This window comes from Podarcis pityusensis, assembly GCF_964106645.2.
Source record: "Podarcis pityusensis genome assembly, chromosome: 4".
NCBI classification, from domain to species: domain Eukaryota; kingdom Metazoa; phylum Chordata; class Lepidosauria; order Squamata; family Lacertidae; genus Podarcis; species Podarcis pityusensis.
Genome location: NC_138027.1, coordinates 22,283,151 through 22,306,870, shown reverse-complemented (window position 1 = coordinate 22,306,870; position 23,720 = coordinate 22,283,151). Strand labels below are relative to the sequence as shown.

The following is a 23,720-nucleotide window of genomic DNA, read 5'->3' as shown; positions in this document are numbered from 1 at the left end:
GGAAGCGGAAAATCTCCTGTTTTCGCTCCTGCTGCCGGAAGTCGGTGGGCGGGACGTAGGCTGACGGCTACTGATGCTGTCGTGGAGAGGTTTTGGGCGCGGAGAGAAAGGGGAGCGCGGATAACCGCCTTTTCTGAGAGTTGCTGCCGCCGCTGCCCCGCTGGGGCGGGAAGGGTGCGGACCCCCCCCCGTCCCTCCCTCAGGCCCCCTCACCATGTTACTGCCGTCCGACGTGGCACGCCTGGTGCTAGGTAAGCGCGAGCGAAGGGTTCCTCTCCTGAGGGGGCTTCCGGGGAAAACGGGCCCCTCTTTTTGCTCCTGGCCCCGCGGTGTGTGTGTGTGTGTGTTTCTGGGGGCCTCCGAGAAGGGCAGGCCAAGGGCGCCCCTCGCATCTCCCACCGTTTCCAAAGCAGAAGAGGGACACGCCCGCGATGCCCCAACTCCTAATTCGCCGCCGCCGCCGCCGCCGCCGCCACACTGTTGTGTTTTGTTGTGAAAAGCTTTGCTCCCTCTCCTGCACATATCGCTGTTCTTTATTTACTATTCCATAGCCTGCCCTAAAAGCAGAAATATTGTCGATCGTTATTTTTGTACTTCACCATCGCCGTCCTCCGCGGATCTAAGAGCTAAAGCGCGGTTAATTTTGTTTATTGCTTTACTCCGCCGTAGCCCGTCTTCTTCCACTAGGGTCACGGGCTAAGGCGTTGTTTATTACTTATTTGTTACATATATATATATATGATGCTCTCCCAGCCGCCCACCTTTTATTCCCCCCTTTCTTTTCTTGCTAACATGGCTCCCAAAATGGCTTAGAATCACAAGATGGCTGTGTGTCTGTTGTGGGGAGAGAAGGAAGAAGGGTGATTTTTGTAGCTTCCTATTTTGGCTTTTCCTACTTGGTGGTTCTTTGGTTAAGGATATATTAGGTAGTGGCCTATTCTATCCATGTTATAACAATATAGCAGTAGCTGTCATAAGTGAAATGCCAGTCTATGCAGGCATTGTGAGCCTAGGGCTTGCTGATCAGAAGGTCGGCGGTTCGAATCCCCGCGACGGGGTGAGCTCCTGTTGCTTGGTCCCTGCTCCTGCCCACCTAGCAGTTCGAAAGCACGTCAAGTGCAAGTAGATAAATAGGTACCGCTATGGCAGGAAGGTAAATGGCGTTTCCGTGCGCTGCTCTGGTTTGCCAGAAGCGGCTTAAGTCATGCTGGCCACATGACCTGGAAGCTGTCTGCAGGCAAACGCTGGCTCCCTTGGCCTATGGAGGGAGATGAGTGTCGCAACCCCAGAGTCGTCCGTGACTGGACCTAATGGTCAGGGGTACCTTTATGCTTATATATACATGTATAAGGGCTGCCCCCATCCAAACTGGACTACAATCTTATGCATGGTTAGCTGGAAATACTCAACTGAATAAGATGCAAATGCTCCACCAAATAAGGCGGAACTTACTTCCTAGCAAGCATGAGTAGAATTGCAGTGGCACCCTGGATTTAATGTCTAGTTCCCGGAGAAGGGAGTTGAATCATTGAATTGTAAAGTTGAAAGATGCTGAGGATCAACAAGTCCAATTGGTGCAATGCAGGAATCTCATCTAAAGCTTCCATGACAGATGGCCATCCAACCTCTGCTTAAAAACCTCCAAGGAAAGCGGGTCCACCATCTTCCAAGAGAGCCCGTTCCACTTTTGAACAGCTCTAACCACCAGAAAGTTTTTCCTGATGCTTAGAGTGAGACGGCTCTGGTTGCCCTAACAGATGATCTTCGTAGACAGCTGGATCGAGGCGGGTTGGGGCTGCTGATTCTTCTAGATCTGTCAGCAGCTTTCGACATGGTCGATCACGAACTTCTGGACCACCGCCTTGCCGACGTGGGGATCCAGGGCACAGTTCTTCAATGGCTGCGCTCGTTTCTCTCTGGTCGGGGACAGAGGGTGGCGCTTGGGGGGGAATTGTCATCGTGCTCCTTGGTGTGTGGAGTACCTCAGGGTGCGATACTCTCCCCAATGCTTTTCAACATCTTTATGCGCCCCCTCGCCCAGCTTGTTTGGAGTTTTGGGCTGGGTTGCCATCAGTATGCCGATGACACCCAACTCTATCTGTTGGTGGATGGCCATCCTGACTCGGCCCCAGACACACTGACCAGATGTTTGGAAGCTGTGGCTGGATGGTTACATGGGAGCCGGTTGAAGCTAAATCCTTCAAAGACAGAGGTCCTGTGGCTGGGACGGGACGATATGGGATTGGGGGGGGCAACTCCCATCTCTTGCGGGGGCGCAATTAGTGCCAGCACCGTCCGTTAAGAGTTTGGGTGTAATCTTCGACACCTCCCTTTCTATGGAGGCGCAGATTGCAGCTATAACAAAGGCGGCATTTTTCCATCTCCGCCAAGCTAAGCAGTTGGCTCCTTACCTCTCTCGCCCTGACCTAGCCACTGTGATCCACGCGACGGTCACCTCCAGACTGGATTATTGTAACTCGCTCTACGTGGGGCTGCCCTTGAGACTGACCCAGAAACTCCAGCGGGTGCAGAATGTTGCAGCGAGACTCCTTACGGGGTCTTCGCTGCGAGATCACATTCACCTGGTGCTATACCAGCTGCACTGGCTCCCGGTGGAGTACAGGATTAGGTTTAAGGTGCTGGTTTTAACCTTTAAAGCCCTATACGGCCTAGGACCCTCGGACCTACGGGACCGCCTCTCCTGGTATGCCCCACAGAGAAACTTACGGTCTTCAAATAAAAACATCTTGAAGGTCCCAGGCCACAGAGAAGTTAGGCTGCCCTCAACTAGAGCCAGGGCTTTTTCGGCTGTGGCTCCGATCTGGTGGAACACTCTGTCACAAGAGACTAGGGCCCTGCGGGACTTGACATCTTTCCACAGGGCCTGCAAGACAGAGCTGTTCCACCAGGCCTTTGGCCAGGGCACAGCCTGACTCCCTCCCTCGGCAATCTTCGCAGAGCTCTGGCCCAATGGTTGCCAGTGGCTTGAATTAATTAATTTTATAATGAATGATTTTAGAGTGTTGTTTATGCTGTACTTTTGTACTGTTTTATGTTGTTAGCCGCCCTGAGCCCGGCTTCGGCTGGGGAGGGCGGGATATAAATAAAATTTATTATTATTATTATTATTATTATTAGTTGGAATCGCCTTTCTTTAGTTGGAATCCTCTCAGGAACTGGCAGTGATGCTTTGGGTTCAGAAGGCAAATGAGCAGTGTTGCCCTATGTGTGCTGCCCCACCAATTGCTATTGCTCATAAGGAGGGCAGGAAACTTATTTTATTTGCATAAATTCAGTTTATAGCGAGCAAGAGAGGAACTGCTATTAGTAGTTTTTACAAACAAGAAAATATAACCAGCTGCTATTAACTTTGTTGTCAGTTAAATTCTTGTTTATATTCCCATTAAAATGAAATTTAATTATTAAAAGTAGACAAAGCTATTTATATAATTGTTTAATAGCAGATGGTTTTGTTTTCTTTCATCATACCATACAGAGTGATTCTCTGAAGTCCACATGAAGACAAAAACACAGGAAAAAGTCACAATTGCTCTCAGTAAGGGAGCACTTGCTCACATCTTGCTATAGATTTCACATCACCCCAAAGAAGAGTGCTGGTTTTGTCAAATCCTAAATCTTGAATGCATTGCATTGTAATTAGGGTTCCCCACTACAAACCAAGCTTTGATGCAGACTGGGATCAATCTTCTCCTTGTCCACCCACCTGTGTTTGCTTGAGTGAAATCATGCTTTGCTATCCACGAGTTGCATGTGTCCCATCTTCAACATCACCAGACACCTACACATACTTTAATAAGGTGCATAATGTGCTGGCATCACATGGTTGTTTTCCACATTGTAAGTTGTATATCAGTTCAGGCCACATGTGTTTAAATGTATCCTTTTATGTGTATACACTCAAATGTTACGTTTGTGTGTGGCTGCTAAGTGGATCAGACGTGTAAAGTGGAGCTGCACATATTTGTTCCCACCACCACCGTGCATAAACAGAACAACAGGAAAAGCAATGTCCACGCTGTTTCTTTGGTACATGGTTCATGTTTCCAGTTTGGTAATAAAGGCACAGATAGCAATATAAATATATATATTAGCAGTCTTATCATGGGTTGCATCCTCGTTCATACCATATTTATGTGAATCTATTGCGCACCTCAATTTTCGAAACCTTGAAACCAAAAAAGGATTTGCTGGCACCATCCAATCTAATGTGCTCCCTAATTTTCGTGAAGTGATTTGGCCAAAAAACGTGCACATTACATTCAAGTAAATATGGTATTTTATAACTCTGAACTTTAAATCACTGAATTTCTGAAAATATTTATTGGCTTTCTTCAGAAAGTGTTTCTAGCTGTTGTTGTTGCTGGTTTTGAAATGGTATCGTAATACGGCAATCCTAAATTTATCTGCTCAGAAAAAAGCCCCACTGTATTCAATGAGATTTTCTCGCAAGTAAGTGTGTGCAGGATTGCCTTGTAAAAGAACATTCCATATAAACCAGGCTAGACTCCTTTTCACAGTGGAATGATCATTTTTAAAACTCATGATAAATATATGAGTTTAAGTATAATATCATTGGCTTTAACTTCTTTCCTCGTTCATATTGGCACAAAGGGTCAGAAAATATTTTGTCTGTTACAGGTTATTTACAACAAGAAAAGCTTTTAGCCACATGTCGGGCATTTATACTAGAAAGCTCAGATTTAAAAGAATACGCAGAGCACTGTACTGGGGAAGGCTTTGTTCCAGCTTGTTTACTGGTGAGTACATATTTGTGAGAAAGGTGGCTGTAAGTTTTGATCAGCCCCTGAGCTTTCTACTTTCCAAGATAGTTCTGCATAATGAATATTTCAACTTAAGGTTGATTCAAGTAATAAATGTTAGGAGCTCAGCCTACACTCGAGTAGGACCCTGGTAGAAACACATGCCTGACTGGCATGTTCCCTCCCTCCTGGTCGATCATTCGGGAGCTTCAAAAGCTTTCTTCTGCCCGAACATCACAGCGACCGATGCCAACAGACACCAGCACACTTAGAGATCTGCAGAGCCTGCACAGTTCGCATGACAGACCCCAGCAACTCAGCATGTTGGCTAATCTACTTTATTTACATATAAACACACACGGAGCACTGCAACATGGCTCCCTCTCTCTCTAGCATCAGACAGCAAAGAGAAAGAACAAAGGACAACAGTCGCACTTCACAGAATACAGTAACACAAACATCCTGTCTCCGTCGCTTCCCACTCTGTGGAGTCAAAACATATACCGTCACGTGAAAGACAACAGTCCCATAACTGCAAATCATTTATCTAACAATAAATACCCCTCCACTGCATGGTGAGCTTTGGAGTCCACATGAAAATTGCTTGCTTGAGTCCAAATGGCATCCATAACCATTGTGCTTTGGATAGACAAGACATTTCCAGTATGTTGTTGCTGGAAGTTGTGTAGTTGAATGCTGTTCTTTTCCTTTTTTTTCTTTAGTCTCTCTTTGGGAAAAACTTAATCACCATCCTGAATGAGTATATCACAATGAAATCGAAAGGTAAGAAGGGGTGTTGGGACTGGAAGATACAAGTTATAGATTTGGCTATTTTCTCCATTAGTGGGGGGTATATTGTGCAATATGTTTTCTTTAGATTTATAATCCACACTCTACTCGGTGACGTCACGACAGAGTACATAAATTATTAAACACAATTATCTTTTTAAATAAAATAAATTCAAGGTGGCTTAAAATTAGTTTAGAATTTTTTTAAAAAGTCACCAATGAAAACAAAAGAGCAGGAGCAATAGACAAAAAACTTAACACCAGCCAGTCACTCAACAGCAGAAAGAAGGGACCAAGAAACTGCAAAGGAAGAGGAAAAACAAAACTAGCCCAGTGGGGACTGAGCAGAGTCAGAGCTGAGTGGCTGTTGCTGGGGGAAGGAGGAATGGAATAGAATATACTTGAAGTTTGCATGGCTGGCTGGAACCCTTAGCAGAATTTTTCAACAGTGTGACATTTTCTTACATACCCCACTTGTACATCTAGACTCCAAAAATGATCCTCTTTATGCTAAAGCAGCAGCACCATTTTTAAAGAAATTAGAATCATGATCTCTTTATTGTGTAGTCTTTCCAGTTGATTCATAGATCAACCAGTCCTTTTCACATTTGACACAAGTTTTGTCTGATGTGTTTCTTTAAAGAAGCAACAAATGATGTTCCAGCAATGATGTCATCTTTATGGAAGAAGTTGGACTACACACTTTCTCAAATCAGGTAATTTATATTGAAAGCAAATACTAGTCTACATGTCACAGGGAACCTTTGTCATCTTATTATAGGGCTACATTCCTCCTATATGCTTACTACGGTTGCATTTTGGTGACGTCTTGGTGTTTTCGTACTGATTTTATCTCACTGATGCTTGTAAGTTATTAGACGTAGCATGCTGATGTTTTAAAGCTTTGTCTGATCAGAATGATAAAAGTGGTGCCAAGGAAAGCTCCAGCCGCCTTTTATGGGCTGGGAGCGGACCACAGTGAAAACTGCTGCAGTCAGGTCCGCTCCCAAAGCCCCACCCTGCAGGCCCAGCCAGATTGGCTGAATTCAAATAGGGGGTGGGAACTCCTAAAGTGCTTTGTGGTTGGCCCAGTGATTTTCAACTACTGGTTGCACAATGGAATTTGCACGGGGGGGGGGGGTATCACAGCTGGATGTGATGGGCCGCAACCACCACCCACCCCAAACTCTGTAAGCAGCCACTTCTGCAACCAACCAACCAACCCCAAAGCACATATATACTTCCAAAATAAAACCAAGCTTATTTACTACAAAATGTTAATCATGGTGATTGTGTATTTGAAAATTGTTCATCTTACCATAGAAATATGTTACTGATAACAAAATTTTAATTCGTGTTTAATTTTGATCCCCACCCCCCATTGCTTTAATCTCTAATCTAAACGTCCATGTAACTATTGTCTCACTAGTCCATATGAAGCCAAGTTTCCCTTACACTTGTATATTGAATTCTAATTTCACTTGGCAATTTGATTGTTGCAGGAGCATGCAGAATTCTGGTGCATTTTGTGCTCATCAACGGGGTATGTATCAGAAAACATCTATTTTATGTAATCTGAATTCACCCCTCTAAAACCTTGCAACTTTTCCCAGTCCAAGAGGAAATCGACTGGAAATCAGTCGAATTCATTTCAGTATGACTTGTACATCATAGTATACTTAGAATTGCAATCTTATTGTAATAAGAAATTTTCTGAAATATTTATAGTAGAACTGTTAACATTTGACAGTGTAAATGTGATGGATTTGGCCCATAGAGGCAGAGCTTAATATTTTTGTGGTGTATTAAAGCTGGAAATCCTTTATCTTGTATCTCTGAAGTAAGCATTGAGAGTTTTGTTTTCTTCATCACCCACCCAACAGACTGGCAAGTTCAGCTTGTCACTGTACTAGTTCAGAGTGATTGGAAGTAGGAAAACAACAGTTGTCCTGATCTGGAAGTGATCCAGGAAAATACCATGTGTTATTTCTGCCGTTTAAATCAGCTCTTGGACTCCATAATCCTGGAATGTGGACAAACTCTTTTCCCTTGTAGCATGTGTCAACACTCCTGAATCTTGTGTGTAATTCCATAGTAGTGCCAGCAAGCAGCTGGCTGCCTCTTTCAGTAGTTGACACCAAATCTATTTAGCAACAAAACTAACTGCATTCCTGATTTGGTTCAAAATTACTTCAGGGGTGAAGGAACATTTGGTTTTACTGCAGTGCCACAATTCAGCTCTCAAAGTAGTAAAGGCACAGCTTAAGAAACTAACAGTCTGTTGAGATGGGCTCCTATCTCCTTTTATTTTATGTCTTTTTCTAGGCCGCACAAGAAGTGCAATTGCAGATATGAAAAAGCAGAGATGTATTCCGCAATCACTTCCCTCAAATTCAGGGTCCTCTGTAGCTCATCAGCCAGGACAACTGACCTCTGCTCCAATGGCAGCCACACAAGTTATTCTTAAACCAACTGTAATCCCAGTTATGGCCCAGACAAGATCAGGTTCTTCATTGGCACACCAGTGCCAAGTACAAGAAAGCAATATTAACAGTAAGTTTAAATACTCAATTCTGTGGTCTTTTGGAGGGTGTTCCAGGGTTTGCACAGTTTAGCACAGTGTTGGGGAACCTCATGCTTGACCTCCAGGCCTCCCTATCTGGCCTATGGGACTTTCCCCAGCCCACACAACTTCCTGATCCACAACCCAGCTTCACAGCCTCTTTAGGTGTTTCTTCCTGTCTGGAATAGGTCATTGAACTCTGCTAATGTCTTTAGTTTATCTAGATGGAGGATAGAGAGGGATGTGTGAGTGTGAAGAAACTGGCTTACTGTACAAAGGAATAAAATTCACATGTGTTGCTCCACTTACTTTTGCCTCTGGCCCTGCCCACTACTGAAATGTTGCCACCTGAATATTGCCCAGAAGGGAACATGGCCTTGGGTTGAAAATGGCTCCCCACCTCTGGTTTAGCAGATCTCCCTCCCCACTTTCAGATACCTGTCAGGTGAAGCAGGAGGTTCTGCCTAAAGAGGAGTTCTCCTATCAGTTGTAGAAACCTCTGCGACTATTCCTGTCACAACAATGAAGAAGACAAAAAAGATGTCTTCTGGAGATGAATCAGAGAATATGCATTATCCCTATAAGCTGGCGTACTTATTTTCTTTTTCGTTGAGACCAGTGGAAAAGAAAACCATTTAAAAACAATACAGCCACCCCACCCCACTTTCTACTCTAGCAATGTGAACCTGGCAGGGCTTTGATTTTTTTCTGCTCCTCCACCCTGGATTCTTCCTCCTTTGCCCCCAGTTGTTACTGGTCCTTTGTTTTCCATTTGTGTATGTTTGTGAGAGAGTGGTTAGAATGGATATGCTGAAAGAGCCAGGTGAACTGAAAGCAATGAAACTGGCTTTCTGGCACTAAACCTGGGAAATGTGTTAGAATCTATAGTTTCCCCTGAAAACACAACAAAACATCCTCATGACCTGGTTATTTGAGAGATCATCTTATTGATTTTACACCCAGTAGGTCACTATGTTCTTCTACATGAGAGTTTCTCCTTGACATTCCTAAAATAACTGAATCCCACTCCACAGTAACCCCTAGCAGGGTTTTCAGTGCAGCTGCTCCTTTGTTGTGTGGAATACCATTACTGCTGAGATAAGACAGGCACCCACTGCTTGTACCTGCTGATCAGTTAAATATATTTTTGTTTCAACAAGCTTTTCCACTCAGATGAAAAGGTCTGTCTTAGGTGTTCATTATCGATAGTTTTAAAACCCATCTTTACTTGTTTTTTGTACTGCTTAAAAAAACCTTTTCAGGTATTGTTTCTGTAAATTGCCTTGAAACACATGTGGAGGACGATAAAGAAATAAAATGGGGAAAACATTTTGTTTAAAAAGAGAGAAGAGGGAAATGTCTACCGTATTTCAATTGCCTGTTGTCATTTGTCATTGCCTTTCCTATTGGCAACAGAAAATGTTTGGTAGCCTAAAAAATCTTAATCAGAAGCAACATTTGTCTCACTCATTTTTTCTTTTTAAAGCAGGAGACACTGCAAACTTGGTTTCTGCACCCCAAGAACGGAAGCTTCACTCGAGCATGGTGTCTCCCGGAAAAAGAAAAGGGTAACTGCTAATTCTTGGCTAATGTGTTTTATAATTTATGAATCTTGTTTATGTTTTGAAGGGCACCTAATCCTCTATTTACAACAGTGTATTCACCCTGCTCCTTTTTACTATTCCCTTCTGTATGAATTCATTTGAAGTCACTTCCCTCATTTCTGCCCTCAACCACAGGGCTGCATAGTTGTGCTCACTTACCTGGGAGTAAGCCCCATTGAACTCAATGGGACTTACTTCTGCATACACATGTATAGGATTGCATAGTTAACCTTGTGTCTACAGACTATAAACTATTAGGTTATGCGGCAAGTACTCTTAACAGGTGTTGATCTCGTTTAAGGCCACTAAGTTCCTCTGAGCAAAGAGCCGGAGGAATGAATAGATAAGATTTACAACATGAGTTGCAGTAAATTTCCTAAATTTATGCCTTTCTCATTTCTTTAAACTTCTGAAATACTTCAGTGACTTCCAGAAGAAAAAAAGCATTGTATCATCGGGATCACAATTATCTAATTGTGATTTACGGGACACTCCAATGGTGGAAGAAGAAAGCTCACCCATGGAAGAAGGAAGTGAACAGCTAGAACTTATAGAGGGTGACCTTCCAGTAAGCCTTTTAAAAAAAACTGCAGAACAGCACTTACTTTCTTTTTTCTACTCGCCTTTTGTTTCTCCTTCCCCACACCCTTGCAGTTTGTTATTGCAATTCCAGCTTCATTTATTGCTATGAAAAATTCAGGTAATAAGGCATTTTTAAAGACTTTCCAGAGTGTGTCCCTTTTTGGTATAGCTTATAATGGTGTTTCTGGGCCAACTTTTAAATTTAATCCAGAAAGGTTTAGATGCATGACATGTAGTCTCTATGTCTGTACACACATATGAATGTATAAGGGCCAGCCCAAGAGATTTTGGCACCTGAGGCAGACACCAAAATGGTACCTCCCTCCTCACCAGAGAAGAAGAGGTCAGGGAAGAATTGTATCAGGAACAAGGGGTGGAAGAAAGATTGACATCGGGATCTGCTGTTCCAGTGGACCCTGCTGCATGAGGCGGTCACCTTACCTTGCCTCATGGGTAGGCTGGCCCTGAATGCACATAATAAACGTGCATAAAGTATATAATAGTATATAAAGTATAAATAGGACTTAAATCTTGCTCCTCTTAAGATTGGTTTGGAGACATGAGAGCAATTTAGAATTGCTATAATAAAAGAATCATAAAGACCCTGAGGATCATCTAGTCCAACTCCCTGCAATGCAGGAATCTTAACTAAACATTCAATGAAGGAGGCACCTCTGGATAAGGGGGTGGGGTGTTACTTAATAGTGTTGGTAGAATCAGTTTTTCTTATCTTTTTTAGTAATTTTGGACTGCTTCAAATTTGTTTTCTAGCAAATGATTATTGAAAATGCCAGAGAGAAAATTCTGAGCAACAAATGTCTTCAGGAGAAGCTAGCTGAAAACATTAACAAATTCTTGGGCAGGTAAAAGAACTTTCTTGACACCTCCTGTTCCAAATCTGTAAATTATTTTGGAAGCCTGCTAATTATTTGTAACTGTCTGTTCCAGTGATGGCAATATTTCTCAGACAGCAAAACAGGCAGACAGTGGCCCAACAATACAAGAGTCCTCAATTGATGAATTCCTTGGTCTTCAGGTAAGTTTCCAAGAACTAATGCACACTCATATATAAAATGTATTTGATGACTGGCATGCATTTGTAAGTGAAAAAGCACACCAAATAGTTAAAGAATCAGCCCACATTTCTTACTTTAAAGCAGACTGCATTACTTGTCACTCACTTAGCCAAGCTGCAGACCGCCAGCTGTGTATGACAGCCATCAGTGCTTGATAAACCACCTTCTTTTGCTGTCTTCATGGGACTGCAAAACCAGGGGTGTTAGCAAGGCCAAAGCAGGCCACAGTATGTTGCTGATGCTCCGCATTTCATCTTGGTGGCTTGCAAGTTGTGCAGACCTTACAAGTAACTGAGGCACAGTTAACTGGGAATATTATTACCCTGAACCTTATTGAAATTAATGAGAGCTGTACGATAGCACAGTTACCATCCTTTGTGACTATCAATCAGTAGGACTTCTAAAGAAGTTCTTGGTTGTGCTTAAAATCATGGTTTTGGTTGCTATGTCTACACCAGGCATCCCCAACCTTTGGCCCTCCAGATGTTGTGGACTACAGTTCCCATCATCCCTGACCATTGGTCCTGTTGGCTAGGGATCATGGGAGTTGTAGGCCAAAACATCTGGAGGGCCGCAGGTTGGGGGTGCCTGGTCTACATGATCTGTTAAGTGAATTTTATTTACAAACTGAGTGGTACCCAACTACATTCTACTCAAGAGTAGACTGTTTGAAATTAATGCCTATAAATTAGTAATACACATTAATTTCAGCTGTCCTACTCAGTATGACTAATGTCGGATACAGAAACTGAGGTTGATGTAGTTTTGTAATGAAAATTATTTCGAATATTTTTATACAACTTTTCCAACTACTGAGCCACTGCTGAGCCAACTACTGAGCTACTGTATTTTGTACTGGCTGAAGTTTCAGAACCATCTCAAAGGGAAATAACACAAAGGACAGTTAAGCAGTCTAGCATACGAATCTTGTGCACTAATAGCAAGCTTGATTGTCTGAATATGGATATGCTTGTAGCCAAAACACTACCATCTGCACACATATGGGGCAATATCTATGGGCTTAGAGAAACTCCATGGTTTCCAAAAATTGAAAAACTTGGGGAAGAAGAACCCAAACAGCCCAGTGAGGACTGAGCATTCTTTGAGGGCACAGAGAGCTTGCTGGCTATCAGTTGAGGCAGAGTGAATGGGAAAACTATATTTAAGAGTGGGGCAGATGGGAATGGAGTACCCAGGGAAAGAGTATGGCTGGCTGGGTAGAACCCTGAATTGGGAGTATTCTGCACTACTGATTTGTTGCTGATCCCAATTTATGTGTATATATTTCCCTTGACACCTTTTGGAACTATAGTAGAAACAAGTGCAGTCAAGATGGTTGGTGTCACTTCAGCTTCTACCATTGAGGTCAGGTTTATTTTATAAATTCCTTCTGATTTTTCAAGAAGGTTTTCTTCCTGTGTTACCTTTCAACATACATTTTACATCTAGAGAGAACAGTTTACATCTTCTAAACTTATTTGTGGATTATTTTTATATCACCTACATAGCAGGGTGAGATTCACATGACCGAAGAAGCCATCCAGGAGATTCTGGAGCAAACAGAGTCAGATCCAGCATTTCAAGGACTCTTCGATATATTTGATTTTGGTGCGGGTTAGTTATCACTTTGAATACTTTGCAATGAAAGGCTAAGGGGTGGTCTGGTTTAATTTCAGTGGGTCTATTCCGAGTAGAGCGAGCATTGGCTACAGTCCTATGTTCTGGCCTATTTCATATGTTGAGAAGTCAGTTATCACCACTTATGAGTTTTGTAGGAACTTGGCATATTATGCCTCATATTGTTGTAAAGTATTTATGGGTATAGCACTTCAGCATTTATGTAGCTGTCTGTAACTGATGCACACCAAGTGCCAGACATGCTCACAGAGGACTCCCTAAATGTGTGGTCTACAGTTCATATCTAGTTTGTTAAATGCCAAGTAGTACAAATATTTGGAATCAATATTTATAACTTTTGCTCTTCCTCGATTGCCCAAAATACTTTTATGGATGATTGATTTAGGGGAAACAGAAAAACATACCTGATTAAGGAATATATGTTAGGTATAATTTGTGCATTGAATCAAATATTAGTACCCTTCCAGTTTATTTTTTCCATTTCTTTTAAAACAGGTAAAGCTAAGGGTGGAAGAAATGCTTCTCACAGTATTTCCACTCAGAATGGAGGACTAGAGAATGCAATCTTAGTGGACGAAGAAAGCCTAGGAGCACTTGAAAGTTTTATTGCAACAAAGGAAATCAGTAAGCACTTCTTCAAAGCTTTCCAGTTATCTTCAATACTTGTAGAATGTCCTTTTGTTCCAGGGCCTAGAATGTTAATTGTTAACCCTGCACAAATGATAAAACACTATTAAAGACTGGGAGATTTGAGATGTGCAATTGTGGACATGTTAAAATTACTGTTACTGCAGTCCTGTGTACACAAAGTAGGAAGTGAATCCTATTGAAATGGATGGGACTAACTTCTAGATAAACATCCAAAGGGCTGGGCTGCAAGTTGCTTAATTGACATTTGAGTTTCTTTGAGACTTCAGTCTTCTTTTGAAAAGGTGAGCCTTGTTGTTCTTTATATAGCCTAATGATAACAGCTGCTTTGACTTCTAACCAAGGTAACTTTGTCCCCTTCTCTCCTTTCCGTAAATCAGCTTAGAATGACAGCTAATGCCAACTGTTGGCTTTGGAGCTCAAATGCCATTCTGATTACATTCTGATTACAAGTCAGTAGCACAAAACTAGATTTAAGAGCATGTGCTAAAGTAACTCCCCAATACTAGCCTGAATTAGTTTCTATATGCTGCAAACCATTACCAGCAAAGTGGAGACCACAGGTCCTACATTGTGATGTGCTGAGTCCAGTCCACTCTTTAGTTTAGAGAGAATGCTAGTTCCACTATAGCCATCTCTTTTTCAGCCCAATAAGTCTTTCTCCAGCACCCCATGGGTCATGGATGGAGTCCCGTCATGCTCTTTGTGGGATACGTAAGTGGTAAAGCAATGCTACAGCCTGAATGAGTGAAAATAGAGGTGGAGGGGTACTAACCTGTTTCTAGAATTCACCTGTCTTGGAGGCGAAAGACCAGGGTGGGCTTAATGAACTTATTTCATATGGCACTTGTGTGTGTTACGTCCCATATATTTTTGTAGCACCATGGGTTTCAGTGAAGCTGGCAACCTTCATAGTACTATGATAATATAAATGGATTACAAATTGTTTCCCTGTCTTTAAGCTAGACTCATATATTGTATTAGACAAAATCAGCTTCATAGCTGTTATCATAGAAGCATAGAGTTGGAAGGGAGCCTGAGGGTCATCTAGTCCAACCCCCTGCAATGCAGGAATCCCAACTAGATCATACATGACTGATGACCATCCAACCTCTGCTTAAAAATCTCCGAGGAAGTGGAGTCCACCACCTCTTGAGGGAGTCTCTTCCATGGTCAAACATCTCTTACTGTCAGAATGTTCTTTAGTTGAAATCTCCTTTCTTATAACTTGAATCCATTAAATACAGCTTTGTAAATTCAGAGTGCAAGATATCCCCAAACAATAATAGCTACCCCAAACAATAACTACCATTACTACTGCACTGAGAAATTATGAAAAAAAATAGATGAGAAACTTTAAAACCAGATGGTTCTATTACTCCTTGAACTTATGCTTATGATATTTTAAACGACTTCCAATCACTTAAGACACAACAGTCAAATATTTTCTAATAAAATACTCATCTGTACATAGAAGGGTGGGGTTGCTGGGGATTTTCTTCTAAAGGGGAGAGTTTCAGATGCTGGATAATGGTCCTCCCTGGATAAAGGGAGGGCAAAACAATGACATGGTTCTTAAGAGGCCAGTGCAAATTTTTTAGTATCTCCATGGAGGTTTTACAATGTGTTTTACACAAAAGTGGTGTAATCTATTTTTGTAACATTATTCTGGCATGGGGTGTCCTACAACACTAGATTGTAGTGAAACTGTGTTGATCTGTTGCAGGTGATAATTCCCAAGTAACTCTGTCATACACAGAAGATCATTCAAAAGAAGCACATGTTCCAAAGACTGGTTGCAGTGGTAGTGAAGTCACCTTGGAAGAACACCTGGAGATGCAAAATGTAGGAGTTGAAAAATTTCCCACGGACTCTAAAAGTGACCCTGTAGAAATGGGAATGGCTAGCCAAATAACCAAGCACAATGCAGTCTTTGAATCTCAGCAGAATCATGTCTCTGACCCAGAGTTCAGTGGACACAATGTAGGCTCTTGCAGCAAACAAGGAACAGCAGCGAGAGACGGTAGAACTGATAAAGACCTCTTATGTCAAGATCTTCAAAACTTGCCTCATTTGCAGTATGATCAGTTGGGTGCGATGCAAATCTCACCGTCTGGAGGAGCAGAGAGTTGTTCATTGTCTAATAATATACTCAGGACAAATGCAAAATTGCTATCCCCTCTGAGAACTGCCCAAAATGAAATGCTGAAAGGAGCTATTACAGCCAACTCTAGCCATTCAGCAGAAACAAATAAAAATCTAGAGCACATAATGGGACAGCCAGCTGAACTTCCTCTACCTGGCCAGCAAAACCCAGACAGTCATGCTGCCTCTGATTGTCAAAGCCAGGATAAAATTGAGTCTGATTCTGCTGCAGCATTTGTAGCGAATGCATCAGATCCAAGTGCTGTAGAGCTCCAGCTTGAAGTTGTGGATACTTCCAACAGCCTTCATTCAGATGATCAGCCTGTGCACCAAGAACCTTGTTCAAAACCTCAAAACCAGAAATTGGAAGGCTCTGAAATCTCACAGATAGAAATGCAAGAGCCATCATCTTCCACAAAATCAGATGCAGATAGCTTATTTCGGTCTTCTGATAATGAGGGGCGTTCAGAGAGATCTACTGATAGCAACCCCACCACATCTGCTGTGTGTTGCTCTCCTCTTCCAGAACCAGTGGGAGAATCAAGTCCAGGGAACAAAGAATCAGGCAGTGTTTCCTCTAGCAGTCAAGCCACAGATGTAGATCCCTCCAGCGTAGTTTCCTTAAAAATCATTATCAGCGAGGACTCATTCATTTCAGCAGATGCCGAGCTGAATAATGCAGTTTCCAGCATCGCTGGAGAAAACTTGCCGACTATAATCCTGTCCTCGCCAGCTAAATCACCAGCCAAGCTAACAGGACCAGCCAGATGCATAACTTCAGAAGAGGTTGAAAGAACTGGGGATTCAGCTTTGGTAGAACAGAATCTTCTTGTGCTCAGACCTCAAGACTCTGTCGCGAGTACACTCAACATATCAAATGAGGAGTGTGCTGTTTTTTCCATTGCTGGCACGTCCGGCGTTGCCAAGGATGGGGGATTTATACAGCTGATGCCAGCCACAAACACATCTTTCAGCAACTCCAATGGTGTCTATATTGCCACCTGTATGACTGAGCCAGCTTTAAATACAAACGTTACTCCGTCAAACTTGGTTATGTTGCCTGGCAGTTCAGCATCTCTTGCATCGCAGGTTCCAACACCACAGCAGTTACGGACTCCTCCTAGAACAAGCAACTTGTTTGCCATGAACCCGCCAATGTCGCCAAACTTTTCACAGGGTAACTATTGGTTTAAAACCGTAACTGAAGTTTATACTGGTTTTCGTCATAAATCTGTTGCTTTACTATTTAAATGAGTTAGCACTTACATATTACATTGCTCTTCGCTTGTAGGTAACTTATAAAATGTGTTTAGGGTAGCCAGATGCAAAAATCATGCAGCTGATTTAAAAATAATCCAGTTTCCCATGGGCAAAATCACATAATAGAATAGAGTTTCATTGTATGGTTTACTTTCAAATGGTTCCTGTGGCCAGTAATATCTAAACCTTGATTCCATGGATTTAATACCCATTTAGCACTATGGAATTTGTGCTTATCTTGTGACAAGTCAAAAATCAGTGGGTGGCAAGTAAATTGACATATTTGCTTCTTTAGAATTAAGTAATAATAATAAATTTTTATTTATACCCCGCCCTCCCCAGCCAAGACTGGGCTCAGAGCGGCTAACAACCAATAATAAAAACAAGTTGATTAAAATACAATTTAAAAGATTAAGATACAACATTAAAACATTAGGATGCAATCTCTTCATAGGAGGAGAAGGGAAAAAGAAAGAGGGGGAGGGAATCAAACTGGTTCTAAACCAAAGGCCAGGTGGAATAACTCTGTCTTACAGGCCCTGCGAAAAGAGATCAGATCCCGCAGGGCCCTGGTCTCAAGAGACAGAGCGTTCCACCAGGCCAGTGTTTAGAAGGCCCTGGTTCAGGTTGAGGCTAATCTAACTTCCTTAGGGCCCGGGACCTCTAGGGTGTTGCTATATATGGACCTTAAGGTTCTCCGTGGGGCATACCAGGAGACGCAGTCCCGTAGGTACGAGGGTCCTAGGCTGTGAAGTACCAAGAATATTGAGTGGTATTCACATGCATTCAAGTATGAAGAAAAGTTGATTTAAGAAATCTACCCCTTTGGATTAGAGGCTGAGATTTCTTTGTTTCTGGATCTCACTATTTCAGCCCACATAACTAGTCTGGAGTGAAAGCTGTATTCTGGCTTGAAGTTTGTTCTAAAAATGGAATGAGAACTAAGAGCAGTATACTAACGGTTGCCTCACCCTCAGGATACCTACTGGGTTGCATGATCAGTGATCATGGATGATGAGAGCTCCTGTCCACAACATCTGGAGGGCACTACACTGGTTACCTCTGCTATAAGGCATTAAGTTTATTGCCTTATAGCAGTTGCCTGGCCTTATAGGTTGCCTGGCACATCCCCCTGAGTTACTGTCTGAAGCTCTAGACTGGAGCACCTAACCAATATGTTGAGATGGGAGAAGGCAAAACAAAGGAGCCCTTCCTGGAACTGAAATGCATTGGGGAAGCCTGGTTTCTTAGGAACACATGCACAAAGCAAGGGCTTCTGCATTTGTTCCAATGTCAGGAGAGTCGCTGGGGTTTCTTTGCTTCTTTTCTTGCCTTATTGTTCATCTGCCACACAAATACTTGCTAAAATAGATGTGAATGCAGGCAACGTGTCAGACATTACTTCCTCCCTATAGCTGTGTAGCTAGCAAAGGCTGGGTCACTCCCATGCAGAAGAACATATTCCTATTTTAGCCCTTTGCTTTAGAGAACTTGCTGCCTGCAACCTGCTGTATATATAGGATGGTGTTCTTCATAGCAAGAAATCTCAGCTTAGTAGCAATAATGTGGTTAGAGCTATTTACTGCTCTTTCTTTAAAGAGCTTATAGCTGCTTATATACGGTTCTCAGGGAGTCTGCCTTCCAGGTAGCTTACGGGGTCATACACACTTAGGCTTACGGGTAGAACAGTGCCATTTGCCTTTGGACCATTCTCTAACTTTGGATGATTGGCACAGAGAGTGAGAGAGACTCTCTGAGTAAGTACTAACAGCTTGCTCACATGAGTCCATTGATTTTCAGGTTCTGCCATCATAATCGCATCTCCAGTACAACCTGTGTTGCAAGGAATGGTGGGAATGATTCCTGTATCTTTAATGGGGCAAAATGGACATACATTCTCAGATCCTTCCCGTCAGGTAAAACGCTACTGCTAAATTTCCATACTGTCATTCTTGAGTTGGAAAATCTTGTGAGAAACCTTCATTGTGCTGCTTTCACTTTTTCCAAGGTTCTGCACATGCCAGTACAGACTTCTTTGGGTGGTGGTGTTCCTAAACTACCTCTCCCTCCCAAATCTCAGAGGATCCCAAGAAACAAGACAAATGCAGGTGAGTTAGTGATGTAGCTGAAGGAAGGGAAGTCTATTTCTAGCATGGGAAGAATTCATAGCTTACCAGCTCAAATCTGATTCCTTCCTCAGCAGCCCAAGATACTCAGTTCTGCAGGCAGAAACTATTGTAGCAGACTGTATATAATGTTTGACTTGTCTTTTTCTTCCATATGAACTTATTTGAAACCTAGAGTATGCTTCTTACATGCTGTCAATTTTTTAAAAATCCAGACTTGTTTCCTTTAATTAACAGTTTGATTTTTAAACAAATGTTTTAGGAAAGTTGGTACCCGGTGGATCTGAGCCTATAAATCGTCCTGCTTCTCGTGCACAAAGGTCAGTTAAGTTGCATTGCATAAAATGCAGGGTTTTTTCCTCAGTTCTCAACATTTCTGGGAAGGCACTTGCATGATAAAATATACGAGCAGTCCATAGTTATTTCTGCCATTTGCAGTGATAATGTTTAGGCATTGCAATCATGGGAGCTGCTGGCAAACATAATAGTGATCACTAACTTCACACATTATATTTTTCTCACTTGAGTGGTTTGGACTGTTTTCTACATTGTTCCTTAGTAGCCTTTGAAATTTTGGCTTATAGCAACTGATAGGGAGTAGAAAATTTATTGCAGCTGTTACTTTCCATTTGTTCAAAGAATTTCATTTTAAAAATAGTGGCAAACATGTATTTTAACATGAATGTTTAAATGAGGGTTAAGAAACTTTATTGGGTAGTTAAATTAAAGTGGGTATATCTTCTCCCTATTAGTAGCCTCCAGGGCCTTGTTCTTTAGATGAAAAACTTTTCTGGGATTTGGACAAGGAAGCACCTCTAGAGCTTAGCCTTCCTTTGCAATAAAACGGTCCTAAGTTTTTAAGGCCCGAGGTGGTTTTGTGTACATTCAGCAAATTTTACATGTTTTGTGACGGGTAAAGTTCACAGCTGGAAAACCTTTAAAATTAATTATGTGCTTTTTTATTTATTTATTTTTACGTGCATGGAGGGTGTTCTGCTTCTCTTCATCCTTTTGTTATTTCAGTAAAGCAAAAGTTGAGGTATTCAAGATTTTTAAACTGAAGGTGGGGATGTCCCCTTACACCAACTTGTTTTGTACTCTCTGCTACTAACATGGCTGAGTTTATAGCCTTCAGCAATAGCTTTTAAAAATATACCAAAATAATTGAAAATAGAAATTTTATAACAAGATTGTCAGATAATCCCTACCCTTTTCCCCCATTCAGAAATGCAAACTCAGACAAGAATGTTTGTGCAGAATTGAAAAAGAAGCTGGAGACAGTTGCTCTCGACACCCTAAGTTCCGCTTCCAAACAGAATGAAAGCCATAGGAGAGTGCTTTGCTTTGACAACACTCTGGCTGCTCCAGTAGGAAGTATTCCAGCATCACAGAAAGAAAGGAGTGAAAACCCTTTATGCTCTGGGAATTCTCCTAGCGCTGTGCTTTCAACTGCTAAAACTCAGTCCTGCAAGAGGGAACGAGAGAGAACTTTGCCTCGGATTTTATGTAAGCCTGATATTACTAGCAGAAACTTGACTGCAAAGGACACCCAGTCTGAGAAGAGACATTCAGGTCCAGGATTGGCATCGGATGTGTTAAGAAAACAGACAGCAAATAAAGAGAACGAACTGGAAAGGACTGTTGACAAACCCCCCAAAAACCAGGAGGTGGCGACTCTCTCAAACGGCCAACAGAACGTTAGCCTTCATAATGAGAAGAACAGCTCCTCTGCTCAGGAACTGACTAAAAAGCAGGGGCTGCAGTCAAATGCAAATTGCAAAATTTCAGCAGCTTTACCTTCAAAGGAGCCAAAAAAAGACCAAAACAGGTCTGCCAACCAAGCCCATTGTTTGACCAGTCCATTAACTAAACAAGCTGTGGAAATGCTGCATGACATTCAGAGGCAAAGCCCCGCTAGTAAACTTCCTGAAAATGTGGATTTGCCAGTACCACGCACACCTTCAGGAACTGGCGATAGACACTCTGAGGATACCTTTGATATAATAAGGACGCCCACGTGTAGACGGTATAGTGAAGACAGTACAACACCAAGGATCATGGTCCCTCCAGCTACTCCTGACTTGCCAGCCTGTAGCCCAGCTAGTGAAACAGGCAGTGAAAACAGTGTTAGTATGGCTGCCCACACTTTAATGATACTTTCACGAGCAGCCATTGCAAGGACTAGTACCACTACACCTCTTAAAGACAATACGCAACAGTTTAGGTCTTTGAGAAGTGCAAAAAAAAGGAAACCAGAAGACATGGTTGAATGTGAGAGGAATGCCCGGACTGCCAGTAAAAAAGATATGCAGAACTTTACAGTGCCAATAAAAAAGAAGAAAGTGAAGGTAAGTAAACTAGTCCTTTCAAACATAATTGCATGGTACTGTTTCTTTTCCAGCACAGCACCTACAGGCAGAAGAAGAGTTAACAGCTTTTAATCCCATTGTCTAGCTAAATGGCCCAGAATGGGAAACATCATAATGTATCCTGTAATATGCCTTTTCTCAAGCTCACATTGGCATTCCTAAACTAATGGAAACGGTTCCTTCATTTTTAACTTGTCACAACTTTTCAGAAGAAATCTTTGGCTGAGGAGACATCTCCCCATCTTTAGAGCTTGTCTTAATGAATCTTTAGAATCACAGTTACTTGCTTATCCAATGTTTGCAAGCTAGCCTGTATTGGCCTGCTGTAGTTGTAAGAGACTGCAGGTATTGCAACCTTTATGATTATTTTTTTAATAGCTATGAAGTTTTGGTACACTTACCAGTTGACCATTTAAGCCTATGTCCACTGTTGGACTACATATACTTATATATAGACTTGAGAAGTAAACAAAATTAGATTGGGGAAGAATCTCAATAGGTGTTGATGCAGAACATTTAAATGTCACGGGTCAGGGATGGTTTGTTCCAAAGGTTGATTTTGCCTTTTGGGCAGGATGAGACGTGATCCTGGTTTTTAATTTATTTAATGCCCAAAAAGTGGTGGGTGGAAAGCAGCCCAATACTATAAGTGTAGGCCTGCATAATCCCAAAGAACTGTACAAGCTACTTTTGAAAAAGACAGGAGATCCCACTCATTGGTTTATACAGATAAACATGTTTTTGTGTTGAGTTCTGTGGAACTAAGCAATTTTTAAGCACCTAGATCTTGTTTGCCTAAATGGTTGTGCTTTTTTTTCCTTTTTCAGCAGAAGAAGCTACCAATCGCATTTCCTGCTGGAATGGATGTGGATAAATTTTTGTTATCTTTGCATTATGATGAATAAAAACTGAACTGTTCATTGGTCTTTTGCAACTTTGAGGTGAAATAACAAAATGGGAGTGCAGTTGATGCATTCAAGTGTCACTGCATATTTAAAAAGGCACGCTGGTTCTGAAGAAAGTTGCTAGCTTATAAATAACTTGGCAGATCAACTTCTGAGAAAGCACTTAATGTACAACCAGTTAAGTTTGCACAGTTATACTTGTGGGGATAATGTAAATATTGTACAGCTGTTGGAGTTGTAAAACAACAAGGTACTACTTTTATTAACACTGGGGGTTGGATGTGTTTTGCAAAATGTGCACATTAACTGCTCAGACATTTTCAGTGTCATACATTGTTGAGCCAAATTACACTTAGAAGCAGGTTCTGTTGAATTGTGGAACTTGCTTTCCAGTCATTGTGCTTGGGGTTATAGCCCAGGACAGATAGCTGGCTCAAGTTGGAAAACATAAGGTAATGGTTAGCCAAGTCTTAAATTGGATAGCTAGCTAACTTCTAACGATAACAATTCAGCTTGTCTTACAGTGGGAATTTCCCCAACCTGGTTCCCTTGTGCCTGTCTTTTCCTCTAGTTGCAAATCTGTTACAATAAAGGCTTTTTCAACTTTCTTGCTATATTTACAAATATTAAGAGGCAATTTATTTTTATTTCATTTAACTTTAAAATACACCTGTAAATGACACTAACCCAGTGTGGTGTGTTTTCGAACATTTCCTAAAAGTTGTTGTATTTAACACACACCCTTAATAGGAATTCCTCTTCCCAAAGAGATGTTTGAACCATGACTGCCATGAATTGGGATTTTTAACCCAAGCCGTTGACAATGGAGGAGGGGGGAATCTGTTGTCTCCTTTTTCTGGTACAGCTTCTCAGGAGGACAGGATTTACTAAAAAGGATACCCTATAGAACCAACTGCTCTGTTGTAGTGTGGTGCTAAAGTTCAGCCACAATGTTATCAGTTGTGAGAGAGCAGATTACTCACACTAGTGTAGCTTGGGAATCCCTACAATATAGCTTTGTTCGATTTTTTTAATTTTCAGCTGCTTTTTAATGTGGAAGCAAATGATCACAGTTGCTCAAGGTATGCAGCTCTGACTACTTTTTAGGGAAACATTATATCAGTCAAGAAAAGTTTGAGAGGTAGTACCTTGTTGGTATATCACTTTTATGCACACACGTTCCTCAGTTTTTATGAGGTTCCTGAGCAATCCTTTGTAAAGATGTAATAGCAAT

At 41.8% G+C, this 23,720-nt stretch overlaps 1 protein-coding gene across 5 annotated transcripts; it reads left to right on the top strand.

Annotated features, from left to right (window-relative positions):
- Window positions 1–41: 41 nt before the first annotated feature.
- NPAT (nuclear protein, coactivator of histone transcription) lies at window positions 42–22,499 on the top strand. 5 transcript variants are annotated; one of them, XM_081001786.1, is made up of 18 exons: window positions 42–251; window positions 4,660–4,778; window positions 5,504–5,564; window positions 6,214–6,286; window positions 7,073–7,113; window positions 7,896–8,123; window positions 9,623–9,701; window positions 10,161–10,305; window positions 11,091–11,182; window positions 11,268–11,355; window positions 12,904–13,003; window positions 13,529–13,657; window positions 15,408–17,003; window positions 18,887–19,002; window positions 19,095–19,194; window positions 19,475–19,532; window positions 20,438–21,560; window positions 22,409–22,499. In XM_081001786.1, the coding sequence occupies exons 1-18, from the start codon at window positions 215–217 to the stop codon at window positions 22,484–22,486; spliced, it is 4,263 nt and encodes a 1,420-aa protein (XP_080857912.1). In that variant the 5' UTR covers window positions 42–214; the 3' UTR covers window positions 22,487–22,499. The 5 variants fall into 5 exon arrangements, with proteins under 5 accessions (XP_080857912.1, XP_080857909.1, XP_080857911.1 ...); XM_081001783.1 differs by having other exon boundaries at window positions 12,904–13,009; XM_081001785.1 differs by having other exon boundaries at window positions 9,620–9,701.
- The last annotated feature ends 1,221 nt before the right edge of the window (window positions 22,500–23,720 follow it).

Excerpts from the sequence above, each read along its gene's own strand:
- NPAT (XM_081001782.1), top strand. The coding sequence starts at position 215 with ATGTTACTGCCGTCCGACGTGGCACGCCTGGTGCTAG. Across the intron at positions 5,565-6,213 it reads TATCACAATGAAATCGAAAG|AAGCAACAAATGATGTTCCA; the intron begins GTAAGAAGGGGT and ends GTTTCTTTAAAG. Across the intron at positions 13,658-15,407 it reads TATTGCAACAAAGGAAATCA|GTGATAATTCCCAAGTAACT; the intron begins GTAAGCACTTCT and ends GATCTGTTGCAG.